General features: G+C 41.2%; 1 protein-coding gene and 1 long non-coding RNA gene across 3 annotated transcripts; one reads left to right on the top strand and one right to left on the bottom strand.

Annotated features, from left to right (window-relative positions):
* On the top strand, nucleotides 1-24,758 carry LOC125251449 (voltage-dependent calcium channel beta subunit-associated regulatory protein). Of its 2 annotated transcripts, none has more exons than XM_048164467.1 (10): nucleotides 1-369; nucleotides 5,290-5,352; nucleotides 9,392-9,510; nucleotides 9,882-9,943; nucleotides 11,842-12,007; nucleotides 12,237-12,408; nucleotides 12,605-12,742; nucleotides 16,211-16,397; nucleotides 17,804-17,999; nucleotides 22,195-24,758. In XM_048164467.1, exons 2-10 carry the CDS (start codon nucleotides 5,314-5,316, stop codon nucleotides 23,759-23,761), a joined length of 2,646 nt encoding a protein of 881 aa, XP_048020424.1. In that variant the 5' UTR covers nucleotides 1-369; nucleotides 5,290-5,313; the 3' UTR covers nucleotides 23,762-24,758. The 2 variants fall into 2 exon arrangements, with proteins under 2 accessions (XP_048020424.1, XP_048020423.1); XM_048164466.1 differs by having other exon boundaries at nucleotides 9,365-9,510.
* On the bottom strand, nucleotides 16,272-17,902 carry LOC125251450. The gene is made up of 3 exons (XR_007181003.1): nucleotides 17,769-17,902; nucleotides 17,173-17,316; nucleotides 16,272-16,405 (listed from the first exon to the last, which is right to left on the bottom strand). It is a non-coding gene; the product is annotated as an uncharacterized LOC125251450 (long non-coding RNA).
* Nucleotides 24,759-25,050: the final 292 nt, after the last annotated feature.

The following is a 25,050-nucleotide window of genomic DNA, read 5'->3' as shown; positions in this document are numbered from 1 at the left end:
CTCGAGCTCTGATTCTCACTGTAGACACACTTCATCTGCAATTCCCAAAATACATGATATTAATTAGAAAGCAAACGTGATTACCATAATTGGCTGTGATTGAACACTGGCGGTTTTGTGAATCAGTGCATTTCTGCAGTGCACAATGAAGCACCATCATCATCATCATCATCCTCCTCTCTGACGCACATCGAGGAGGAATCCCACCGCTCGCATCATCAACCCCCAGTGGGCGTGGCTTCATCTCCAGGCTTCATTCATAAACTCCGGCTGCCATTAGGATGAAATGTAACGCGCCTGCTGGAGCGTCGTGCCATTGGTGAGCGCTTATAACGCGTCCCTCGCGCGGACAGCATGCATTACAAATAGGTGAGTGATTCCCCCATTCACGCGCGCTGATGTTTAGCGACACATCTGGCACTCATCTGTCTGCCTGCATTTAACGCGTTTGATTTAAAATGCATTATTGCATTGAGGACGAAGCGCGCTCTGAATACGCGTCTCTGGGTTCCGCTAAGAATGTAACTGTGTCCGTGATGGTGGAAATGTGTGTTACGCGCGTCTCTCGTGATCATCGACTTTGAAGGAGCGTCATTTCACCGCCCTGCGCGGGACGCGTCGCGATGCATCAACATTTCAAAGCCACTCGATCAAAACAGAAATAGTGACGTAAGCGCCGAACAAACCTCGCGCTTTACCAGCCGCGCGCTGGATTAACTGTAAAACGCTCGTGCCTCAACGAGCAACAAAAGACTGTTGTGTGAGTTTCACACTGCAGAGGAATCATTCACCTCACACTGGCTTTATGTAATGCTCTCAATGCATTCACATGTACAGATCTCATGAAACCAGCTTACATCATCCCATCACACACGTCACTACTGATTTCATTTAGCTGAGGAGTTAATTATTATAACTGACTAGTGATAGACTTGTACATACTGGCCAATGTTTGCATATTCTGAGGTTATTCAAATTTTAAAAAAGTTTAAAAATATTAAATATTGTGCATAATTTATGTTTAGCATAGGCCTATATATAGAGATATATTATTAGAGATGCAACGATATATCGGCCAATAATCGTTATCGGCCGATAAAAGCAAATTTTCACACTATCAGTCGATAGTTTTAAAACAGCAGGGCCGATATATCCTGTCAATCAAGAGAGGGCCGGAAAATGCACCGAATTTGTGCTTTGTGTAACGAAAATGCAACGAAACCAGTTTGATGTTCAATATTGTTAGTAATCATATGAATTAATAACATTCAGTAGTTCATTTAATCTTCATAATTTAATGCGTGTTAATATTAATTTGAGTAATGTGTTTGTTTGTAACTGATAGCAGTTACTCTGAAACAAGTTGATGAAATGGAGAGAATAAAGTTTTTATTTGCATTTCTGTCAAAATATAATAATTAAAAACATAATGATTAATTAATGAAATTATCAGTTTAAAAGAAGGTATAAAAGGCAGAGCCCCCAACCTATCGGTATCGTTATCAGGATCAGCAGAATAATGAACCCTCTACAGCACAGCGCTGCCCTCAGGCAACGGAGAGTTTTCTTAAGCCCTGTGTTTAGTACATTTTTATTTAAATGATTACAACCCATTAGAAAGGTTGAGAAAGTACCAAGGAACAGTCCAGTAAGGTGTGAGAGTCACTATCAAGCACCATTTAAAGGTGGGACATCCTGTTCTGACACATGGTCACAGGAGCACATGGTGTGAGAAGAAGGTGAGATTATTTGCTTTAGTTATCTTATTTAAAAGGACATGAACTGTAAAATATGTGTGTGTGTGTATGAAGGTGTAGAGAAGACTTTTGTCAGGTTTTATGAATTTAATTTATTTTGCATGTTCAGAAATTCAGTTTTTCTTTTCGTTGCCCTGAGGGCAACGTTGTGCGATAAGGTGTACTTTTCGAGGATGTTTTAGACAGTACCTCGCATTGGCCATAATGTGTTATAAGAAGGGAAGATGCAGGTTCCTGGGTGTGCAGAAACACCCAAAGTGATGTGCAACAATTGTAACATAAACCACAATTTCACAGCAGAGAAGAACTGCTTTGTCAAGTTTCGTACGGAGTGAAATCTTATTACATGAAGTACATTATATGGCATGACATGATACAGACATATGCATGTATCAAATTCAATATATCAATGTCTTTCAAGTGTTTCCCCCTTTTTATGTAATGATTTCTTGAAAAATTTTTTTTTTTTTAAATGTGATTTTGATCATTTTCTCTATGCTTCTGTACCACTGTTGCACAACATTGCCCTGAGGCAACAGAAAAAATATTTTGGGGTGTGTTTAATTTAAAAAAAAAAAATTTTAATTAAAATGTTCCCAAATGAACCAAAAATTTTTCATGTGGCATCAACATGTATGCAGTAGAGGGTTAATCGGCTAGTATCCGTGCATCTCTCTCTCTCTCTCTCTCTCTCTCTCTATATATATATATATATATAAAAATGTAAATTCTGGTATTTTATCAGCTAATTTTTACTTTTAGCCTTTACATATATAATAACTATATAAAATATAGGCCATCGTTGCATTAGTCATGTGACATCCTGCTCTCCAGATTTCAGTCATTAATGAAGGCAGCCGGCTGCAGATGTGCAGTGTCCTACTTTTCTGCAGCTCTCAGCACTGCTTCACTGACCGCCACAGCATCCTCCATCAATCCCATAATGCCCCAGATGACATCAGCGGGCATCTCTTGCTCTCCTCCAGGAGTGTGTGTGTGTGTGTGTGTTGGAGCAGTAGTTTTCCTCATGAATACTCAATGTTCCGTTGGACGCTCAGTTTCCCAGCATCACACATGCACAGGAAACATCGGCTCAGTGTTTAATTGCGATTGTGTGTGCGGTTAGAGTTAAAGAGCTCTAATGAATGCAGAATGAAGCGGACGTTTGAGTGTTTTTATGGCTTCTAGTTCACTGGAAGTATGTGTGTGTGTGTGTGTGTGTGTGTGTGAGCTGCATCAGTCCTACCAGAGCGTCACAGTCCGGTGCGTCTTGACCCGTTTCACTTCAGGACACACATCACATGACCTACATCATACAAAAATAATAAAAAATCACATTTATTAACATCAGCATGACCTGCATACATTCAACAATAATATGTAAAAGTATTAATGACATTTAGACTGAGGTGTACGTGATTTAGCAGCCGAACACAGAACACACACTGGGTTAATGTTGCATCACAATTAGCCAAATTACCAAGTGAAGGATGAATGTGTGTCAATATACAGAAGAGTTCGATTCTAGACACAGTCTATGAGAAGTGTTGATTAACTTATTAACTGTGCTGTGCTTAATTGAGTTTATGGTTGTATTGTATGATTTGCATTCAGTGATGCGTTTCTCTGCTGTCTGTGACCCATTAGAACGCACACACACACACACACACACACACACACACACTCACTCACTCACTGTCTGACTGACTGACTCACTCACTGAATGACCCACTCACCGATTCACTCACTCACTCACTTACTCACTCAATGACTGATTCACTCTCTGACTCACTCACTGACTGACTCTCACTGATTCACCCACTCACTGACTCACTGATTCATTCACTCACTGTCTTACTCACTCACTCACTGATTCACTCACTCACTGACTCACTAATTCACTTACTCACTCAATGACTGATTCACTCTCTGACTCACTCACTGACTGACTCTCACTGATTCACCCACTCACTGACTCACTGATTCATTCACTCACTGTCTTACTCACTCACTCACTGATTCACTCACTCACTGACTCACTAATTCACTTACTCACTCAATGACTGATTCACTCTCTGACTCACTCACTGACTGACTCTCACTGATTCACCCACTCACTGACTTACTGATTCATTCACTCACTGTCTTACTCACTCACTCACTGATTCACTGATTCACTGACTCACTTACTCACTGATTCACTTACTCACTCACTGACTGACTCACTCACTGATTCACTCACTCACTCACTGACTCACTTGCTTACTCGCTTACTCACTCACTCACTGACTGACTCATTAACTCACTGATTCACTCACTCACTCAGTCACTGACAGACTCACTCACTCACTCACTCACTCACTGTCTGACTGACTGACTGACTGACTGACTGACTCACTCACTGAATGACCCACTCACCGATTCACTGACTCACTGATTCACTCACTCACTGACTCACTAATTCACTTACTCACTCAATGACTGACTCACTCACTGATTCACTCTCTGACTCACTCACTGACTGACTCTCACTGATTCACCGATTCACTCACTCACTGATTCACTCACTCACTGACTCACTAATTCACTTACTCACTCACTCAATGACTGACTCACTCACTGATTCACTCCCTGACTCACTCACTGACTGACTCTCACTGATTCACTGACTCTCACCTGACTCACTCACTCACACTCACTCACTCAATGACTGATTCACCCACTCACTGACATTCACACACTGTCTGACTCACTCACTCACTGATTCACTGACTCACTCACTGATTCACTTACTCACTCACTGATTTACTCACTTACTCACTGATTCACTTACTCACTCACTGACTGACTCACTCACTGATTCACTCACTCACTCACTGACTCACTTGCTTACTCGCATACTCACTCACTCACTGACTGACTCATTAACTCACTGATTCACTCACTCACTCACTCACTCACTGACAAACTGGCTGACTGAGTGACTCATTCACTGATTCACTCACTCACTGACTCGCTCACTGATTCACTCACTCACTCACTGACTCATTTGCTTACTCGCTTACTCACTCACTCACTCTCACTGACTGACTCATTAACTCACTGATTCACTCACTGACTGACTGACTCATTAACTCACTGACTGACTCAACTCACTGATTCACTGACTGACTGACTCACTGACTCAGTCACTCACTGACTCATTAACTCACTGATTCACTCACTCACTCACTCACTCATTGATTCAGTCACTCACTGATTCACTCATTCACTCACTCATTGATTCACTCACTCACTGACTCACACTCTCACTCATTGATTCAGTCACTCACTGATTCACTCACTCACTCACTCACTCACTGATTCACTCACACACACATTCACTCACTCACTGACTGATTCAGTCACTCACTCACTAACTCATTAACTCACTGATTCACTCACTCACTCACTGACTGATTCACTCACTCACTGATTCACTCACTCACTCACACGGTCTGACTGCCTGTCATTTTCTCCTCTGTTCTTGCAGGCGTCACACACACGCTTCTGGATCATGAGTGATGAGTCTCCATTACAGACCCGTCTCACCACTGTGAGTACAACAGTCACAACTCTAACACCGCAAACACACTCCCAAAAAACACGTGTCACACACACATACTGGTTACCACACTTACCCATTCATTTCTATGTGTAAAATGGTGAGAAGTCCAATAAATAGTTGTTTTTTGGTGCTTTTTTCAATTCAAGTAAACAGAAACACAATAAACGGAACATTAATATATGATCACAGTTAAACTTTAATGATCAGAGGACAGTGTTCAGATGTATTCAATGTTATTTGATTTGCATGTCAAATGCAGGTGAGAAAATGTTCAAACTTTTTGGAAGTGTGTCTTCATTTCCCTCATAGAAATGAATGGGTAACTATTGGATAACATGGAAAAACACACACAAAACCTGCAGAACATCATCATGAGAAACGGCTTCAGTGCTGCCCGGAAAACTGCAGACTACGTGTTTTTCTCTCTTTTGGCATTTCTTCACTGAAAGTCCATCTTGCTGTTTGGAGACGCACTGAAAATCTGTGAGAGAATCTGTTTCATTCGCTGCGGACGAGAAAAACAAGAACAGCTTGAGTTATTGGGTGTGTTCAAAACCACGTCAACCTGTACCACATATAAGAGTACTCAGTATGCAGCATGTGTTCGTCCACAGCATCCCACCGTCAGCAAAACCTGGAACAATCCGGGGATTCGAAAACTCTGGGAAAGGCATAGAAATTAATACATCTTTAAAAATCATGGACATTTTTAGCTCAAGAAACATTTATGATTATTATCAATGTTGAAAACCATCATATTTTTGTGGAAACTGACATTCTATTTTTCAAAAGAACAGCATTTTTTTTTAAAATTGAATCTTTTGTAACATTATAAACACCTTTACTGTCACTTTTGATCAATTGAATGCCTCCTTGCTGAATAAAAGTAGTAATTTCGTTTTAAAAAATCTTACTGACTTCAAACTTTTGAAAGGAATACAGTTAGTTCTAGTTCTCGAATCTGATTGGCTGAGAGCCTTTTCCTGTCATGCAATAGTCTACTATATCACACGCAAACCGTTTCACAATTTGCATCACTCTGAGTGTTTCTGCCGGATCTACACTGGCAGCATTTCTCACAGCGAGCGTCAATGGTGGAGGATCAAACCCACTGTAATTTTACAAATACTACCGTTATTGTGTCACGTAATGTAGTTTTAAGAGTTTTTAGGCAAGAATATAGTTGTTTAGACCTAAAATATGAGATGTATATATAGGCATACAGGCAATTTATTTAGACGTTTTGGGAGATGTGAGCTCCAGGCGGCCGTTCAGTGCTCGTGTACCCGCCGAGAACAGCTTCACCTCATCCAGTCCTTCAGGAAGTATGTCGATAGTGGTTGAACATGAGATATAATAAGTTTTAGGTATATCAAAAGGGCAATCTTTGGTCTTATTAATCAAATACTTTGCCAAATTGACTTGCTCTGGAACAAGGGCAAAGTTAAGTTTCATAATTTTTTTTTTAACTTAATCCTGTACTAGAGTGCTCCTTTTGTGCTTTTGACTTGTTTGTTGTGTTTATTTCCTATTGTACAAACTTCTTATACGTTTCTACTGGCTATTATTGTTTATTTAAATATTATTGTTCATAAATAATATTTTATGTCATACAAATAATACGCCGTATTTGCGATTGTGATTTTGACGTGCCTATGGCCTAATCTCAGTCGTGACCGAGCTATGTTGCGCTCCTGCTCGTGATCTGAAGTCAGTTTGTATTTCACCTGCTCTTCAATGAGGAAGCACCTCAGGTGAGGGAGGGGCCACGGGGAGGCTGTTGCCATGGAGACACTGATCCAGGTTGCTCCCACTGGATGGAAAGTTTGACCTCACATGAGGGAAGCCCCTTGGAGGAGCTTGTTTTTATCAGTCGTGCACACAAGCGTACACACGTGCACATTAAAGAGAAAGATCGCTAATAATGTTTCTATTCTCCACAGAAAGTGAAATCAGATTCACACAGACTCTCTCCTCAGTGAGCGCAGCACATGCGTCGAAGCTCAAGGCCTTATTCTGTCTCTAATTTTAGTGCACTGTGTCCTGGTTTCTCATTCAGAGAGAGACAGAAATCGAGCTGAGGATCTTTCATTAGAGATTTGATTATGAACAGTCTGTCAGCGCTTATTAATCAATCATCTCTCACAAAGGTAATTGTATAATCCAGCGCTGCTGAGACACTCGATAACTCTCAAACGTCTGCAGTACAGACTGTACATTCTGCAGACGTATTGGACAGATGAATAATGTATATTTAATGAAGGATCTTACAGTATATCAGTGCTGCAGTGAGACCGAGAGTAGTAAACAAGGTAAAGAGATACTAAGATCATTCTGTCATCATTTTTGGGTGTTTCAAAGCAGCTTCACAGTAATAAACAGAAAAATAACAGAATCAATGATGCAAACTTCATCAGATATGAGAGAAATTCAGATTCAGCTGTAAAGTAGCTCTACAGAAGACAATAGAGTCATTATTCAGATCAGTTCAATTCAGTGTTGATTCAATAAAGGTGTCGATGTTGCAAAATTCATCAATTACAAAAAAATAAACAAAATCAGAAAAGCTATCGATTAATCGTTTTTTTTTTAGTTCTATTAATTGGTTTTGTTCCTTTAAGAGTTTTAAATATTAATCAGTTTTGTTCTAAATATTAATCGGTTTTGTTCTAAATATTAATCGTTTTGTTCTAAATATTAATCGGTTTTGTTCTAAATATTAATCAGTTTTGTTCTAAATATTAATCGGTTTTATTCTAAATATTAATCAATTTTGTTCTAAATATTAACCGCTTTGTTCTAAATATTAATCAGTTTTGTTCTAAATATTAATCGGTTTTATTCTAAATATTAATCGGTTTTGTTCCAAATATTAATCGGTTTTGTTCTAAATATTAATCGGTTTTGTTCTAAATATTAATCGTTTTGTTCTAAATATTAATCGGTTTTGTTCTAAATATTAATCAGTTTTGTTCTAAATATTAATCGGTTTTATTCTAAATATTAATCAATTTTGTTCTAAATATTAATCGGTTTTATTCTAAATATTAATCAATTTTGTTCTAAATATTAACCGCTTTGTTCTAAATATTAATCAGTTTTGTTCTAAATATTAATCGGTTTTATTCTAAATATTAATCGGTTTTGTTCCAAATATTAATCGGTTTTGTTCTAAATATTAATCGGTTTTGTTCTAAATATTAATCGTTTTGTTCTAAATATTAATCGGTTTTGTTCTAAATATTAATCAGTTTTGTTCTAAATATTAATCGGTTTTATTCTAAATATTAATCAATTTTGTTCTAAATATTAACCGCTTTGTTCTAAATATTAATCGGTTTTGTTCTAAATATTAATCGGTTTTGTTCTAAATATTAATCGGTTTTGTTCTAAATATTAATCGGTTTTATTCTAAATATTAATCAATTTTGTTCTAAATATTAACCGCTTTGTTCTAAATATTAATCAGTTTTGTTCTAAATATTAATCGGTTTTATTCTAAATATTAATCGGTTTTGTTCTAAATATTAATCGGTTTTATTCTAAATATTAATCAATTTTGTTCTAAATATTAACCGCTTTGTTCTAAATATTAATCGGTTTTGTTCTAAATATTAATCAGTTTTGTTCTATTAAGAGATTTAAATAATTGGTCTTGTTCAAAGCAAGAGTAAGTGATTGTCAAAAACTATTAATCTCAATCTCAAATTATGTATAAAGCACAATTAAAAACAACAGCAGTTGAGCATTGTGCTGTAATGACTCAAGTTACAAATACAATTAAAATTGAGTGATGCGAGACAAAAAAAAGCACTCCGACATGCGGTTTCTTGTGTGTTCTGGGGGTTTCTGACTGTCCGAGTCCTGTGATCTTCTGCCTCCTGACCAGTACGTTGGAAGAAATGCACAGAAAACTGAAAAACTGAAAGTTTTCTGTGAAATGCACTGATGTGTGGAGCATGACACTGATCTCAGACTGACAAGCGTGTGCATGTAACAGGACGTGCCTCTGGTGTCGGGTTCTCAGGAGAACTACGTCCTGCTGCTGGTGATGCTGTGTGTGTTCGCCGGCGGGACGCTGATCGTTCTGTCCGTCCTGCTGATCTTCTGTCACCGCTGCTGTCGAGGAGAACGACGCTACTCCAGGTGAACATTCACACATCAAAACCTCCTCATTCATTCACACTCGCCTGCGTCACGTCAGCGATCTGTCCAGTTCACACAGGAGCTGTTATTCCTGAAGAGCAGAAGATGACGCTGTTATTCAGTCAGTAGAAACATCTCTTCATGCATGAGGGTCCATCAGCACAGAATCCTCTAGAATGTCATTTTATTTACTGGAAAACTGGACTAGACAAACTTGTTCATCAGCACATTTAGTGTGTGTGTTTGTGTGTGTGTGTGTGTGTGTGTGTGTACAAACTATGAACAAATCAATAATCTCAGATGCTTGAGTTCAACAGATGAATGACATTGATATTCTCACATGATGTTGTTTGTGTTTGTTTCATGTTCAGAGCCAGTGATGACCTGGAAAAAACCAACACTACATACGTAGAGGAGAGTCAGCCGACACAAGGTGCCTGAACACGAGTTAATAATGATTCACAACCAAATTAATATAGTCAAGGCAATAAGGAGATTTTGTTGGTCGGTTTGGTTCTATTAAGAGATTTAAATGTTTATCGGTTTTGTTATATTAAGAGTTTTAAATGTTTATCGTTTTGTTCTATTGAGAGTTTTAAATATTTATCGTTTTTGTTCTATTGAGAATTTTAAATATTTATCATTTTTGTTCTATTGAGAGTTTTAAATATTTATCGTTTTGTTCTATTGAGAGATTTAAATATTTATCGGTTTTGTTCTATTGAGAGTTTTAAATATTTATCGTTTTTGTTCTATTGAGAATTTTAAATATTTATCGTTTTTGTTCTATTGAGAATTTTAAATATTTATCGGTTTTGTTCTATTGAGAGATTTAAATATTTATCGGTTTTGTTCTATTGAGAGTTTTAAATATTTATCGTTTTTGTTCTATTGAGAATTTTAAATATTTATCGTTTTTGTTCTATTGAGAATTTTAAATATTTATCGGTTTTGTTCTATTGAGAGATTTAAATATTTATCGGTTTTGTTCTATTGAGAGTTTTAAATATTTATCGTTTTTGTTCTATTGAGAATTTTAAATATTTATCATTTTTGTTCTATTGAGAGTTTTAAATATTTATCGGTTTTGTTCTATTGAGAGTTTTAAATATTTATTGTTTTTGTTCTATTGAGAATTTTAAATATTTATCGGTTTTGTTCTATTGAGAGATTTAAATATTTATCGGTTTTGTTGTATTGAGAGTTGTAAATATTTATTGGTTTTGTTGTATTAAGAGTTTTAAATATTTATCGGTTTTGTTCTATTGAGAGATTTAAATATTTATCGGTTTTGTTGTATTGAGAGTTGTAAATATTTATTGGTTTTGTTGTATTAAGAGTTTTAAATATTTATCGGTTTTGTTGTATTGAGAGTTGTAAATATTTATCGGTTTTGTTGTATTGAGAGTTTTAAATATTTATCGGTTTTGTTCTGTTGAGAGTTTTAAATATTTATCGGTTTTGTTCTATTGAGAGTTTTAAATATTTATCGGTTTTGTTCTATTGAGAGTTTTAAATATTTATCGTTTTGTTCTATTAAGAGTTTCAAATATTTATCGGTGTTGTTCTATTGAAAGATTTAAATATTTATTGGTTTTGCTGTATTAAGTGTTTTAAATATTTATCGGTTTTGTTCTATTGAGAGTTTTAAATATTTATCGGTTTTGTTCTATTAAGAGTTTCAAATATTTATCGGTGTTGTTCTATTGAAAGATTTAAATATTTATTGGTTTTGCTGTATTAAGTGTTTTAAATATTTATCGGTTTTGCTGTATTAAGTGTTTTAAATATTTATCGGTTTGTTCTATTGAGAGTTTTAAATATTTATCGGTTTTGTTCTATTAAGAGATTTAAATATTTATCGTTTTGTTCTACATATTAATCGGTTTGTTTTATTAAAAGATTTAAATATTTATCGGTTTTGCTGTATTAAGCGATTTAAATATTTATCGGTTTTGTTCTATTAAATGATTTAAATAATAATGTGTTTTGTTCTATTAAGAGATTTAAATATTTATCGGTTTTGTTCTATATAATTAGTTTTGTTCTATTAAAAGATTTTAAATATTAATCTTTTTTTCTATTAAGTCTTAAATATTAACCAGTTTTGTTCTATTCATTTGTTTTGTTCTAAGTGAGAGTAAACAATTCTCAAAAAGCATCAGTGAAGATATGATCAAGTGTCTTAAGTAAAAAACAGTGAATTTCAAAGTCTGATGTAACATTTATCAAAAATAATTAGCAGTCATTTAAACAACATTCATAAAGCTCTTATGATCATCTTCCCTCCCTCCACAAATGTGCATTATTGAGGTTTTTCATCTTCTTCAGACATCACCATCAGACTCGAGAGTGGCGAGTCGCTGTCCACTTCCAGTTGTCATGGCGATACGGACACGGATCATTTCCTGTCTGCGTCGTGCACCGGACGACGTGTCTCTTTCAACGAGGCCGCCATCTATGAGCAGAGCGCCAAAGACCAGGAGAAAGGTCGAAGGTCAGACACACTGCTATAAAGGTCAAGGGTCAGATTTCCAAAGCACTGCTGAGCGTCTGTCGTGTGTGTCTGTATTCAGCTGATGGTGATCACATGACCAGTCGAGTTCATGTTTTAGTTCAGAACCATAAAGAACAGAAAGGTGTGGAATGAAGAGGAGCTCAATACTGATCTCTCTTTCTCTCTCTTTCTCTTTCTCTCTCTTTCCCTCTCTCTCTCTCTCTCTCAGGTACACTCTCACAGAAGGAGACTTCCATCACCTGAAGAAAGCTCGTCTGACACACCTGCACATCCAGCCGCCGGCGCTGAAGATCCTCACCATCATGGAGTGTGATTCACCAGAGAACAGCATCACGGTCACTGAACAGCCCTCACAACACCCGTCCCTCTCCATATTCCAGGTGACACACGTCAGTCTGAAGAACATCACTAATGTTGAAAATGCTCTGGAAAGCACTAATTTGTCCAAAGGTTTCTTCGTTACACTGGCTATATTCTGGAGTCTGATGCTCATGACGCCTTAAAATGCAGCCTATGTAGTCAGTGCACTAGGTTGAGGAGCAGAGCAAATAAATGTGTGTGTGTGTGTGTGTGCAGCCCACTGAGGGCCCCGTGCCAGAGGCTCCAGGATTGTGGAGCAGTCAAAGCCCCAGCTGCGCTCTACCCGGAGACACACTCAACTCCACCCTGAACACCAGCGCCGAACACACCGGAAAACCTGCCCGATCACAAACCGTGAGTTGTTTTGCCTTCCGGGTGGGCGTTTCTATAAAGGTGTGACGTCATGTGAAAACTGCAGATGTTAAATTCAACCCATATTATCCTCATTAACAAGTTCATTATTTTATTTTTGAGGACTGCTAGAATACATTTACACTAAAAGATCTGAATGCTCTGTTTTAAATCCTGTCTCTTTAAAAGTGAAGCTTTTTTAAGATTTGTAAGATTTATTATGTTAAAATGCATTCTCTTAACCCAGTTTATTGTTCGTTGACTACTATTAGTATCCCAACCATGGGTTTATATTCCCCAAAAGTGTAAACATTGAGCCCCTCAGGCACCATCAGAACATTGAGAGTGTCCGCTCAGCCTATAGTGAGAGTTGGGGCGTGGCTACTGTAACAGGCTCAGAGTTTGTGGGCGTGGCTTCTGTAGCAGGATGTGTGTTTGGGGCATGGCTACAGTAACAGGATGAGTGTTTGGGGCGTGGCTACTGTAACAGGCCGAGTTTATGGGCGTGGCTTCTTTAGCAGGCTGAGAGTTTAGGGCGTGGCTTCTGTAGCAGGCTCAGAGTTTGTGGGCGTGGCTTCTGTAGCAGGCTGAGAGTTTAGGGCGTGGCTTCTGTAGCAGGATGCGTGTTTGGGGCGTGGCTACTGTAACAGGATGAGTGTTTGGGCCGTGGCTACTGTAGCAGGATGCGTGCTTGGGACGTGGCTATTGTAACAGGGTGAGTGTTTGGGGCGTGGCTACTGTAACAGGGTGAGTGTTTGGGGCGTGGCTACTGTAACAGGATGAGTGTTTGGGCCGTGGCTACTGTAACAGGATGAGTGTTTGGGCCGTGGCTACTGTAGCAGGATGAGTGTTTGGGGCGTGGCTACTGTAACAGGGTGAGTGTTTGGGGCGTGGATACTGTAACAGGGTGAGTGTTTGGGGCGTGGCTACTGTAGCAGGATGCATGCTTGGGGCATGGCTAGTGTAACAGGATGCGTGTTTGGGGCGTGGCTACTGTAACAGGGTGAGTGTTTGGGGCGTGGCTACTGTAACAGGATGAGTGTTTGGGCCGTGGCTACTGTAACAGGATGAGTGTTTGGGCCGTGGCTACTGTAACAGGATGAGTGTTTGGGCCGTGGCTACTGTAACAGGATGAGTGTTTGGGCCGTGGCTACTGTAGCAGGATGCATGCTTGGGGCATGGCTAGTGTAACAGGATGAGTGTTTGGGGCGTGGCTACTGTAACAGGGTGAGTGTTTGGGCCATGGCTACTGTAACAGGATGAGTGTTTGGGCCGTGGCTACTGTAGCAGGATGCGTGCTTGGGACGTGGCTATTGTAACAGGGTGAGTGTTTGGGGCGTGGCTACTGTAACAGGGTGAGTGTTTGGGACGTGGCTATTGTAACAGGGTGAGTGTTTGGGGCGTGGCTACTGTAGCAGGATGCGTGCTTGGGACGTGGCTATTGTAACAGGGTGAGTGTTTGGGGCGTGGCTACTGTAACAGGGTGAGTGTTTGGGACGTGGCTATTGTAACAGGGTGAGTGTTTGGGGCGTGGCTACTGTAACAGGGTGAGTGTTTGGGGCGTGGCTACTGTAACAGGGTGAGTGTTTGGGGCGTGGATACTGTAACAGGGTGAGTGTTTGGGGCGTGGCTACTGTAGCAGGATGCATGCTTGGGGCATGGCTAGTGTAACAGGATGCGTGTTTGGGGCGTGGCTACTGTAACAGGGTGAGTGTTTGGGGCGTGGCTACTGTAACAGGATGAGTGTTTGGGCCGTGGCTACTGTAACAGGATGAGTGTTTGGGCCGTGGCTACTGTAACAGGATGAGTGTTTGGGCCGTGGCTACTGTAACAGGATGAGTGTTTGGGCCGTGGCTACTGTAGCAGGATGCATGCTTGGGGCATGGCTAGTGTAACAGGATGAGTGTTTGGGGCGTGGCTACTGTAACAGGGTGAGTGTTTGGGCCATGGCTACTGTAACAGGATGAGTGTTTGGGCCGTGGCTACTGTAGCAGGATGCGTGCTTGGGACGTGGCTATTGTAACAGGGTGAGTGTTTGGGGCGTGGCTACTGTAACAGGGTGAGTGTTTGGGACGTGGCTATTGTAACAGGGTGAGTGTTTGGGGCGTGGCTACTGTAGCAGGATGCGTGCTTGGGGACGTGGCTATTGTAACAGGGTGAGTGTTTGGGGCGTAGCTACTGTAACAGGGTGAGTGTTTGGGACGTGGCTATTGTAACAGGGTGAGTGTTTGGGGCGTGGCTACTGTAACAGGGTGAGTGTTTGGGACGTGGCTATTGTAACAGGGTGAGTGTTTGGGGCGTGGCTACTGTAGCAGGATGCGTGCTTGGGACGTGGCTATTGTAACAGGGTGAGTGTTTGGGGCGTGGCTACTGTAACAGGGTGAGTGTTTGGGACGTGGCTATTGTAACAGGGTGAGTGTTTGGGGCGTGGCTACTGTAACAGGGTGAGTGTTTGGGCCGTGGCTACTGTAACAGGATGAGTGTTTGGGAGGGTGAGTGTTTGGGGCGTGGCTACTGTAACAGGGTGAGTGTTTGGGGCGTGGCTACTGTAACAGGGTGAGTGTTTGGGCCGTGGCTACTGTAACAGGATGAGTGTTTGGGCCGTGGCTACTGTAACAGGATGAGTGTTTGGGCCGTGGCTACTGTAGCAGGATGCGTGCTTGGGACGTGGCTATTGTAACAGGGTGAGTGTTTGGGGCGTGGCTACTGTAACAGGGTGAGTGTTTGGGGCGTGGCTACTGTAACAGGATGCGTGTTTGGGGCGTGGCTACTGTAACAGGGTGAGTGTTTGGGGCGTGGCTACTGTAACAGGATGAGTGTTTGAGCCATGGCTACTGTAGCAGGATGCGTGCTTGGGGCGTGGCTATTGTAACAGGGTGAGTGTTTGGGGCGTGGCTACTGTAACAGGGTGAGTGTTTGGGGCGTGGCTACTGTAGCAGGATGCGTGCTTGGGGCGTGGCTATTGTAACAGGGTGAGTGTTTGGGGCGTGGCTACTGTAACAGGGTGAGTGTTTGGGGCGTGGCTACTGTAACAGGATGAGTGTTTGGGGCGTGGCTACTGTAACAAGGTGAGTGTTTGGGGCGTGGCTACTGTAACAGGATGAGTGTTTGGGCCGTGGCTACTATAACAGGATGAGTGTTTGGGCCGTGGCTACTGTAGCAGGCCAAGACAGAGAGTGTTCAGCCGCTGTGGGACCGTGACTGATGCATTACATGCTGAAGTTCATCTTTGGTTCCAGAAGTGCAAGCCGAAATTCAGTTAGACCTTCAAACAGGTCAACATCAAAGTGAACAGGTGCATTGAGATGCTTCATCCCACAGCTACATGCTATACCTTTTAAATTCATTCACTGAACGTGTCTTCTTATGTAGGCCTTTTTTATATTATCATTATTATTTGTTATATTTTGTATTCATTTTTATGTATTTGCTTTGTTTTACCCTTCATTTCATGGATCTCTTTACCTCCAGATTGAGGTGATGAGCAGAAGCCTGCTGATGGACAGAGATTCCACTTCCTGTCCGGCTCAGGGCACCATGCTCCACTTCCTGTCTAAGCTCAGACGACATGCCAGCCTGGAGGGAGCGGGTCCGTTCTTCAGCGTCAAGAAATGGAGACTCGACACCATCCAGAGAGCAGCGAGCCTTGACATGAGAGGTGACGACCTGACACATGTATATAAAAAAATCATATTCTTCCTCAGTATTTTTGTCTTGTTTTCCAACATAATTATCTAAACTTCCTTAAAACAAGATATATTCACTTGAGAAACAAATTGACAAGAATTGACGGCTTGATTTCTGAGAAATCTCACAGAATTTTGTTAAATTAATGCACAAAAACTTCACAAAATGTTGTTAGAATTCTCCAAAAGAATTTTGCTTCGTATCTAATTATCTATTTTTTTAACAGATGTTTAGATAATTGTATTGGAAAACAAGGCAAAAATACAGAGTAAGAAAAACTGTTTTTGCGGTGTAACAAATAGACTGTCCATATGTGTTGGTGATGTATCTGCAGTTCAGTTACTGAAATCATAAATAATAAATAATATTATTCAATAATAATTTAATTATTAAACAATTAATTCATATTAACCATATAATAATTAATAAACAAATAAATGAATTGAACAAACTGTCCATAAGTCCAAACTTCAACAATGATGATTCCTCATATGAACTGCAATATTGTTCAGAAAACACACAATCCAAAAGCAGTCTCCTTAAACAATGTTTTACACCAGGAGAGCTTTTATTCAGCTCTAAATGAGCCTGGAGATGAGGAATCAATACTGGATCAATACAGGTAGTAGCTCAGTCTAGTTAAAGTCATGTGACTGTTGTTAGATCTGATTGGCTCACAGACTTTAACCAAGGACAAAATCTGCTTCCTGATGAATGAATTATAAAATAATTGCATTATTCTTCACCTGATGTGAAAGGTCAGTCAGTACGGCTGCTCATTTCCTGCTTATGAGCAATAGATTGCATTACATGCGGTCATTAGTGAGGCCAAGGAGCTTCTTCACCTCTCCATTTCAAAAGCTGCTGATCTGCTGACGTGAAGGCTGTTCCTGAAGAATAAGATCTGTTAAAACAATCAATGCATTTCAAAATGCACTGATAAAAATAGTTCCCAATTAAACACACCTGAAACAGCTAATCAAGGTCTTCGAGATTACTAGATACATTCAGCCAAGTGTGTTTGGGCAGGTTGGAGCTAAACTCTACTGGATGATTTGAACATCCCTGGCCTAATTCAGGGGTGTCCAATCCTGATACAAAGGTAAATACTATAACAGTATATAAATAATACTAAAATAACACTGTCACAGTATCACATGATAACCTTATATTTTATTATAGTGTTATTTCTGTGATGCCTCAGATGCGGCCTATGTAGAGTGTTTCAAATCAGATTTTTTTCGTAGTTATGATGCTGCCTTAGAAGGTTTTGGAACAGAGCTTGTTTCTTTTCTGTCTGTGATTAAGTTAGTCAACAAAGGTCATCTGTGAATATTCTTACCTGGCTATTCCTGTTCTTTTCTTGTATTCTTTTAGTTTCTCCACGGAGACGTGCATTTCAGAGGCAGCGGGCGGCCAGTGAGACTCTGGATCAGGGAGAAGAAAACTTACAGGGTGGAGTCAGTGACTTTCTGTTGCGAAAACCTCCTGCTCAGCCACAGATGGAACCGCCTAGACGCCTCTCAGCCGGTTCTTTGGACGCCACTGCAGGAGCTCCTCCTGCCCTCAGCAGGTACAGCCATGGCACCTCAGGAGCTCCAGTCAAAATATCCTAGAAATTAGGGCAGGGCGTCCAATCCTGCACGTTGGAGCAAAACTCTAGTATCAGGATTGGACACCCCTGAATTTGGCCAGGGAGGTCCAATCCTGCTTTCGGTGAGCCAATGTCCTATAGAGTTTAGCTCCAACCTGCCCAAACACACTTGCTTGAATGTTTCTTTTAATCCTGGTGACCTTGAATAGCTGTTTCAGGTGTGTTTAATTGGGGTTGGAGCTAAACTCTGCAGGACAGTGGATTTCCAGGATCAGGATTGGACCCCCCTCAATTAGGCCAGGGTTGTCTAAACCTGCTCCTGGAGAGCCAATCTCCTACAGAGTTTAGCTCCAACCTGTTAAAAACACTTGCCTGAAAGTATATAGTTATCCCGAAAACCTTGATTAGATGGTTCAGGTGTGTTTACTTGGGGTTGGAGCTAAACTGTGCAGGATAATGGACTTCCAGGATCAGGAATGGACTTCCCTAAATTAGGGCAGAATTGTCCAATCCTGCTCCTGGAGGGCCAATGTCCCATAGAGTTTAGCTCCAACCTGTTAAAACACATTTGCCTGAATGTTTCTAGTTATCTTGAAGACCTTGATTAGATGGTTCAGGTGTGTTTAATTAGAGTTGGAGCTAAACTGTGCAGGATAGTGGACTTCCAGGATCAGGATTGGACTCCCTTAAATTAGGCCAGGGTTGTCAAATCCTGCTTCTGGAGGGCCAATGTCCCATAGAGTTTAGCTCCAACCTTCCAAAACGCACTTGCCTGAATGTTTCTAGTTATCTTGAAGACCTTGATTAGATGGTTCAGGTGTGTTTAATTAGGGTTGGAGCTAAACTGTGCAGGATAGTGGACTTCCAGGATCAGGATTGGACTCCCTTAAAGGTCCCGTTCTTCGTGATCCCATGTTTCAAACTTTAGTTAGTGTGTAATGTTGTTGTTAGAGTATAAATAAAATCTGTAAAATTTTAAAGCTCAAAGTTCAATGCCAAGCGAGATATTTTATTTAACAGAAGTCGCCTACATCGAACGGGCAGTTTGGACTACATCCCTCTACTTCCTTCTTTAATGACGTCACTAAAACAGTTTTTTGACTAACCTCCGCCCACAGGAATACACAAGAGTTGCGTTTGTAGAGTGTGTTTGTTGCCATGTCGTCGAAACGCTGTTATTTTCATCCCGCGGTCCAATCACCGGGTCTGATTCCGGCTCAAATTGATAGGGTAAAATTAAAGACATGTTTACAATAACACTGAGCGCGTGCATCTCCACGTTATGGTAAGAGGCGTGACCTTTCCGGGCACGGTGCGCTCAGAGCTGTCGAATCACAACACAGGAACCGCTGGCACAATCAGAACTCGTTACGTATTTCTGAAGGAGGGACTTCATAGAACAAGGAAGTCATCAGCCCGTTTTTATGACAGTGGAAACAGCGGTATACAGATAAGTAAATTATGTGAAAAATACTGTGTTTTTTTTACACACGAAACATGAACACATGTTATATTGCACACTATAAACACAATCAAAGCTTCAAAAAACCACGAAAAACGGGACCTTTAAATTAGGCCAGGGTTGTCCAATCCTGCTTCTGGAGGGCCAATGTCCTATAGAGTTTAGCTCCAACCTGCCCAAACGCACTTGCCTGAATGTTTCTTTTAATCCTGGGGACCTTGAATAGCTGTTTCAGGTGTGTTTAATTGGGGTTGGAGCTAAACTCCGCAGGACAGTGGATTTCCAGGATCAGGATTGGACCCCTCTCAATTAGGCCAGGGTTGTCTAAACCTGCTCCTGGAGGGACAATCTCCTACAGAGTTTAGCTCCAACCTGTTAAAAAACACTTGCCTGAAAGTATATAGTTATCCCGAAAACCTTGATTAGATGGTTCAGGTGTGTTTAATTGGGGTTGGAGCTAAACTGTGCAGGATAATGGACTTCCAGGATCAGGAATGGACTTCCCTAAATTAGGGCAGGGTTGTCCAATCCTGCTCCTGGAGGGCCAATGTCCCATAGAGTTTAGCTCCAACCTGTTAAAACACATTTGCCTGAATGTTTCTAGTTATCTTGAAGACCTTGATTAGATGGTTCAGGTGTGTTTAATTAGAGTTGGAGCTAAACTGTGCAGGATAGTGGACTTCCAGGATCAGGATTGGACTCCCTTAAATTAGGCCAGGGTTGTCAAATCCTGTTTCTGGAGGGCCAATGTCCCATAGAGTTTAGCTCCAACCTTCCCAAACTCACTTGCCTGAATGTTTCTAGTTATCTTGAAGACCTTGATTAGATGGTTCAGGTGTGTTTAATTAGGGTTGGAGCTAAACTGTGCAGGATAGTGGACTTCCAGGATCAGGATTGGACTCCCTTAAATTAGGCCAGGGTTGTCCAATCCTGCTTCTGGAGGGCCAATGTCCCATAGAGTTTAGCTCCAACCTGCCCAAACGCACTTGCCTGAATGTTTCTTTTAATCCTGGGGACCTTGAATAGCTGTTTCAGGTGTGTTTAATTGGGGTTGGAGATAAACTCCGCAGGACAGTGGATTTCCAGGATCAGGATTGGACCCCCTCTCAATTAGGCCAGGGTTGTCTAAACCTGCTCCTGGAGGGCCAATCTCCTACAGAGTTTAGCTCCAACCTGTTAAAAACACTTGCCTGAAAGTTTATAGTTATCCCGAAAACCTTGATTAGATGGTTCAGGTGTGTTTAATTGGGGTTGGAGCTAAACTGTGCAGGATAATGGACTTCCAGGATCAGGAATGGACTTCCCTAAATTAGGGCAGAATTGTCCAATCCTGCTCCTGGAGGGCCAATGTGCTATAGAGTTTAGCTCCAACCTGTTAAAACACGCTTGCCTGAATGTTTCTAGTTATCTTGAAGACCTTGATTAGATGGTTCAGGTGTGTTTAATTAGAGTTGGAGCTAAACTGTGCAGGATAGTGGACTTCCAGGATCAGGATTGGACTCCCTTAAATTAAGCCAGGGTTGTCCAATCCTGCTTCTGGAGGGCCAATGTCCCATAGAGTTTAGCTCCAACCTGCCCAAACGCACTTGCCTGAATGTTTCTAGTTATCTTGAAGACCTTGATTAGATGGTTCAGGTTTGTTTAATTAGGGTTGGAGCTAAACTGTGCAGGATAGTGGACCTCCAGTATCAGGATTGGACTCCCCTAAGGCCACATTTACACTGCAGGTCTTGATGCCGTTTTGTTGACGAAATCAGATTTTTTGACAACCAGCTTACATCTTCTATTAAAAGTGACCCATATCTAATATCTGCATTTACACTATACACTTGGCGAAACAACCCACGGTGCACGTACTGACCTGGAAAAGCTTAGGCCGAAAAGGAAGTAAAAACAGCGTGATTTGCAGTGGACACAGACGAAATATTAATACAAGATTTTGCTTTCCGTACCATCTTTAAAGGTCAGCAAAACATTGGGTTGAGCCTTTGTTCTCCATTGCTGCATTTAAAAGAGTCATGTGATTGCGGTTGGTGTCCACCTGAGTTGATGTCATTCGCCACTTTCGCTTTTTCAGTCACATATGACTCGCATTGACAGAGGAATATCCAATCTGTCCGCTTACATGGCAGACGCAAATGTACATATTGTGTTCATGGGTCATATCCGATCTGTGCCACATGGGAGGAAAAAAAAAATCGGAATTGGGTAAATTGAACTATTTAATGTAAATGCAGCCTAAATTCCTATAGAGTTTAGCTCCAACATGCCCAAACACATTTGCCTGGTAATCCTGAAAACCTTGATTATATGTTTCAGGTTTGTTTAATTAGGGTTGGAGCTAAATATATTGACCCTCTAGGAGCAGGGTTGGACTCTCCTGAATTAGGGGATCTTAAGGCACCTTACCATTCAATTTCAGGAGTCACAGTCTAATTTCAAAACAGTCCTCCATGCATCTCAAATTTTCAGCAACTGCATATGGTGGCAAATCTTTGGCAAATTGAAATGGCTTGTTGCTAAATTCTTTGAAAAATTCTGCAATTTTGTCAGGAACAATCTAGAATCATCTGTGATTCCATTTTCCCCACCACGTCTATTAGAAATATAGCACATTTTCATTTACCTTAAAATTACAATGTTTACCTTTCTGTCTGGAGAGTGTGTTGGCAAATGACATCATGCTTTGGGCTCTGTTTCCTGTCTGTGCAGGTTAGAGGTAGAGGCTGTAATGGAGCTCAAATACAACACAGATGCAGTGACGAAAGACACAACTACAGCTTTCCACTCATCCCAGGGACCTCTGGATGGTGAAGAGGATGGACAGGAGATGATGGCTGGAGCATCAGGAGGTAGCGGTGAAGAGTTTGGTCCGGCGAGTCGTCAGGAGAGTCTAGAGCAGCCCAGCCTGTACCGAGACATCTGGAGCTTGAGAGCATCACTGGAGCAGTACGCCTCCTCCGACCTGAGCAGCAATGATAGAGACTCCACTCGCAGCGATGCAGACAGCGTTTGCTCGGCAGGAGCATCAAGAGCAGGTGTCCCCAACTACCAGTCGCAAGACATCGATGACGACATGGACGGGGATGGTGAGCTGCCGTATGACGATGTGGTCAGGGATGCCGGGCAGAGGAGAAATGGACGGGACAGCGTAGACTCTGAGAGAGGCAGCGACGGAGAGACAAACAACCGGAAGCTTCTGCAAATGGACAGCGGCTACGCCTCTATCGAGGCTCCTTGCAAGGCTCCAGAGGAATTCAGACTGTTCGGAAGTGGCTCTGCAAAGACAGCTTCAGAACGTCGTCGCTTTTTCACCAATTCTGGCCGTAAAGGCACGGTTTGCGAGAGTTTTGAGGCTCGGCTGTTTAAAGAAGAGCTTGAAGATGAGGCATCGGAGAGCAGTGTAAGTTTGGAGGCAGAGGCTTCCCAAGAACAACAACCTGCGACCAAACCCAGGCCACGCTTCCGTCGCCGAGACTACAGCATCGATGAGAAGACGGAGGCGCTGTTTAATGAATTCCTACGCCATGATCCCCAGTTCGACCAGCAGGGTTCACCTTCATTGCGTCACCGCCACCGTTCCCGTATCCATCTCCGGAAGCAGTGGCAGCGCAGCAAACAGTACAGCGACCCTGGTACCGCTAGATACTCGCCATCTCTAGAGCGACAGCGCTGCTACCCACTACGCAGAGGCGACAGCGCCAATTACCCCTTGGACACACGCTACCATAGTACCTTGCCTCGCATCGCTAGCGCAGCGGATGAGGAGGGCAGTGAGGGAGCAGCAGGTACAGAATCGCCCGAGCCGGAAACAGCTGGTCCGGAGCAGGAGGGTGCTGGTCCGCCCTCAGCTGCAGAAAGCTCTGGTCCAGACTTGGAGGAAAATGCAAACAACAGCAGCAACAACACAAGCCGACATTTCTTTTCATCGCAATCGCAGGACAATGGTGCCAGGGACTGTGGGATACTGGAGAACTTTGGGACAACTGCTCATCAAGCTGATTCACATAAACATTCACAGATGGAGGTCGTGGACCTCGGTGGGTCGATGACCACATTTAGTTCTCATTTGCATTCACATACAGACAAACTCATGCCAGACCCTACTGATCTGGATCAGGATTCAGACTACATGCGTCACACCTATACTGACATAAGTCCGTCAGACAAACTGGTGTCCACGCTGGGCGATCGGCTCTACTCTAACCTGAGGACTCAAAGAGGAAGTCAAGAGTGTGTCGTGACAGTAAGCCGCACCTCACCAGATCTAGAAGAATAAAGGGCTGGTTACACCAAGAATGATAACTATAACCATAAAGTTTTAATAATCTCTCTGTAACTGTAACGATAACGACACAGAGGAAAAATATTGTTGGAATCTCTTCCAGAGTTTTTCCTCCCCAGCTGATGAATGATAAAAACATTAACTTCCAATCAGAATCCATTTCACTTTAAAGACTTCAAGCATTTAGAGCAGAACAAGACAAAACTGCAGCATGCATTTATATTAAACAGAATGTCCGCTGATGTGGATGCTAATATAGTAATTGTTATAGTTAGCGTTCTTGTTCAGAATAGTTTGGGCAATGTTTTCAGATCTGTTTTTTGAATGACACTAACTTCGTTTCCACCGACAGGGTGCTGGTGCTGTGCTGATAACGTCTTCATCACGTAAAAACAACAACAAAAACAACAACTCAATCTAGCAACACTGACACCAAACAAAACTAATATCACGCTCATTATAATTAACATTCGTCACATTGCACCATGGCTCCGGCTGCTTATTTTTGCCATAAAAAAAAAAAACAAAAACAAAATTTTATTGATAAATATCCAAAGTGATAATTTATTACTAGGAATTTTATTTGTAAACAACATATAATATAATAAATGATGTTAAAAGATGTGTCAAAAAGAATTGTAAAAAGTGATAGTTTGTGGATAGGTTGTGCAGTAACGCTTACTCAATGCCGGTTCTGAGTGAGTTCTGTAGATCCGGTGGGCGAGCACCAGCACCGGCCCTGTGGAAGGAGAAGAGCAAACATTACAATGAGAGAAATAACTCTACTTCAGTAGAACATGAAACAAGATGAATACGTATGCTGGGAACAGTAGCAATAAATAGGTGAGGCGTGTAATTTTTGGATGTTAAAATACCTTCTCGTAAACTGCAAGTCAAATACAGGTGCTGGTCATATAATTAGAGTATCATCAAGAAGTTGATTTATTTCACTAATTCCATTCAAAAAGTGAAACTTGTATATTATATTCATTCATTACACACATACTGTTAGATTTCAAATGTTTATTTATTTTAATTTTGATGATTATAACTGACAACTAAGGAAAATCCCAAATTCAGTATCTCAGAAAATTAGAATATTACTTAAGACCAATACAAAGAAAGGATTTTTAGAAATCTTGGCCAACTAAAATAGTATGAACATGAAAAGTATGAGCATGTACAGCACTCAATACTTAGTTGGGGCTCCTTTTGCCTGAATTACTGCATCAATGCGGCGTGGCATGGAGTCGATCAGTCTGTGGCGCTGCTCAGGTGTTATG

The sequence above is a fragment of the Megalobrama amblycephala genome, linkage group LG17 (genome assembly GCF_018812025.1).
Source record: "Megalobrama amblycephala isolate DHTTF-2021 linkage group LG17, ASM1881202v1, whole genome shotgun sequence".
NCBI lineage: Eukaryota > Metazoa > Chordata > Actinopteri > Cypriniformes > Xenocyprididae > Megalobrama > Megalobrama amblycephala.
The sequence above is the reverse complement of the archived record's forward strand: the minus strand, read 5'-3'. Positions and strand labels throughout refer to the sequence as shown.

Bases quoted from the DNA above. Each gene is read 5' to 3' on its own strand.
- LOC125251449 (XM_048164466.1), top strand. From the start codon at position 5,314: ATGAGTGATGAGTCTCCATTACAGACCCGTCTCACCACT. The intron at 9,511-9,881 runs GTGAACATTCAC...TTTCATGTTCAG, and splicing joins GGAGAACGACGCTACTCCAG to AGCCAGTGATGACCTGGAAA. The intron at 18,000-22,194 runs GTACAGCCATGG...CTGTCTGTGCAG, and splicing joins GCTCCTCCTGCCCTCAGCAG to GTTAGAGGTAGAGGCTGTAA.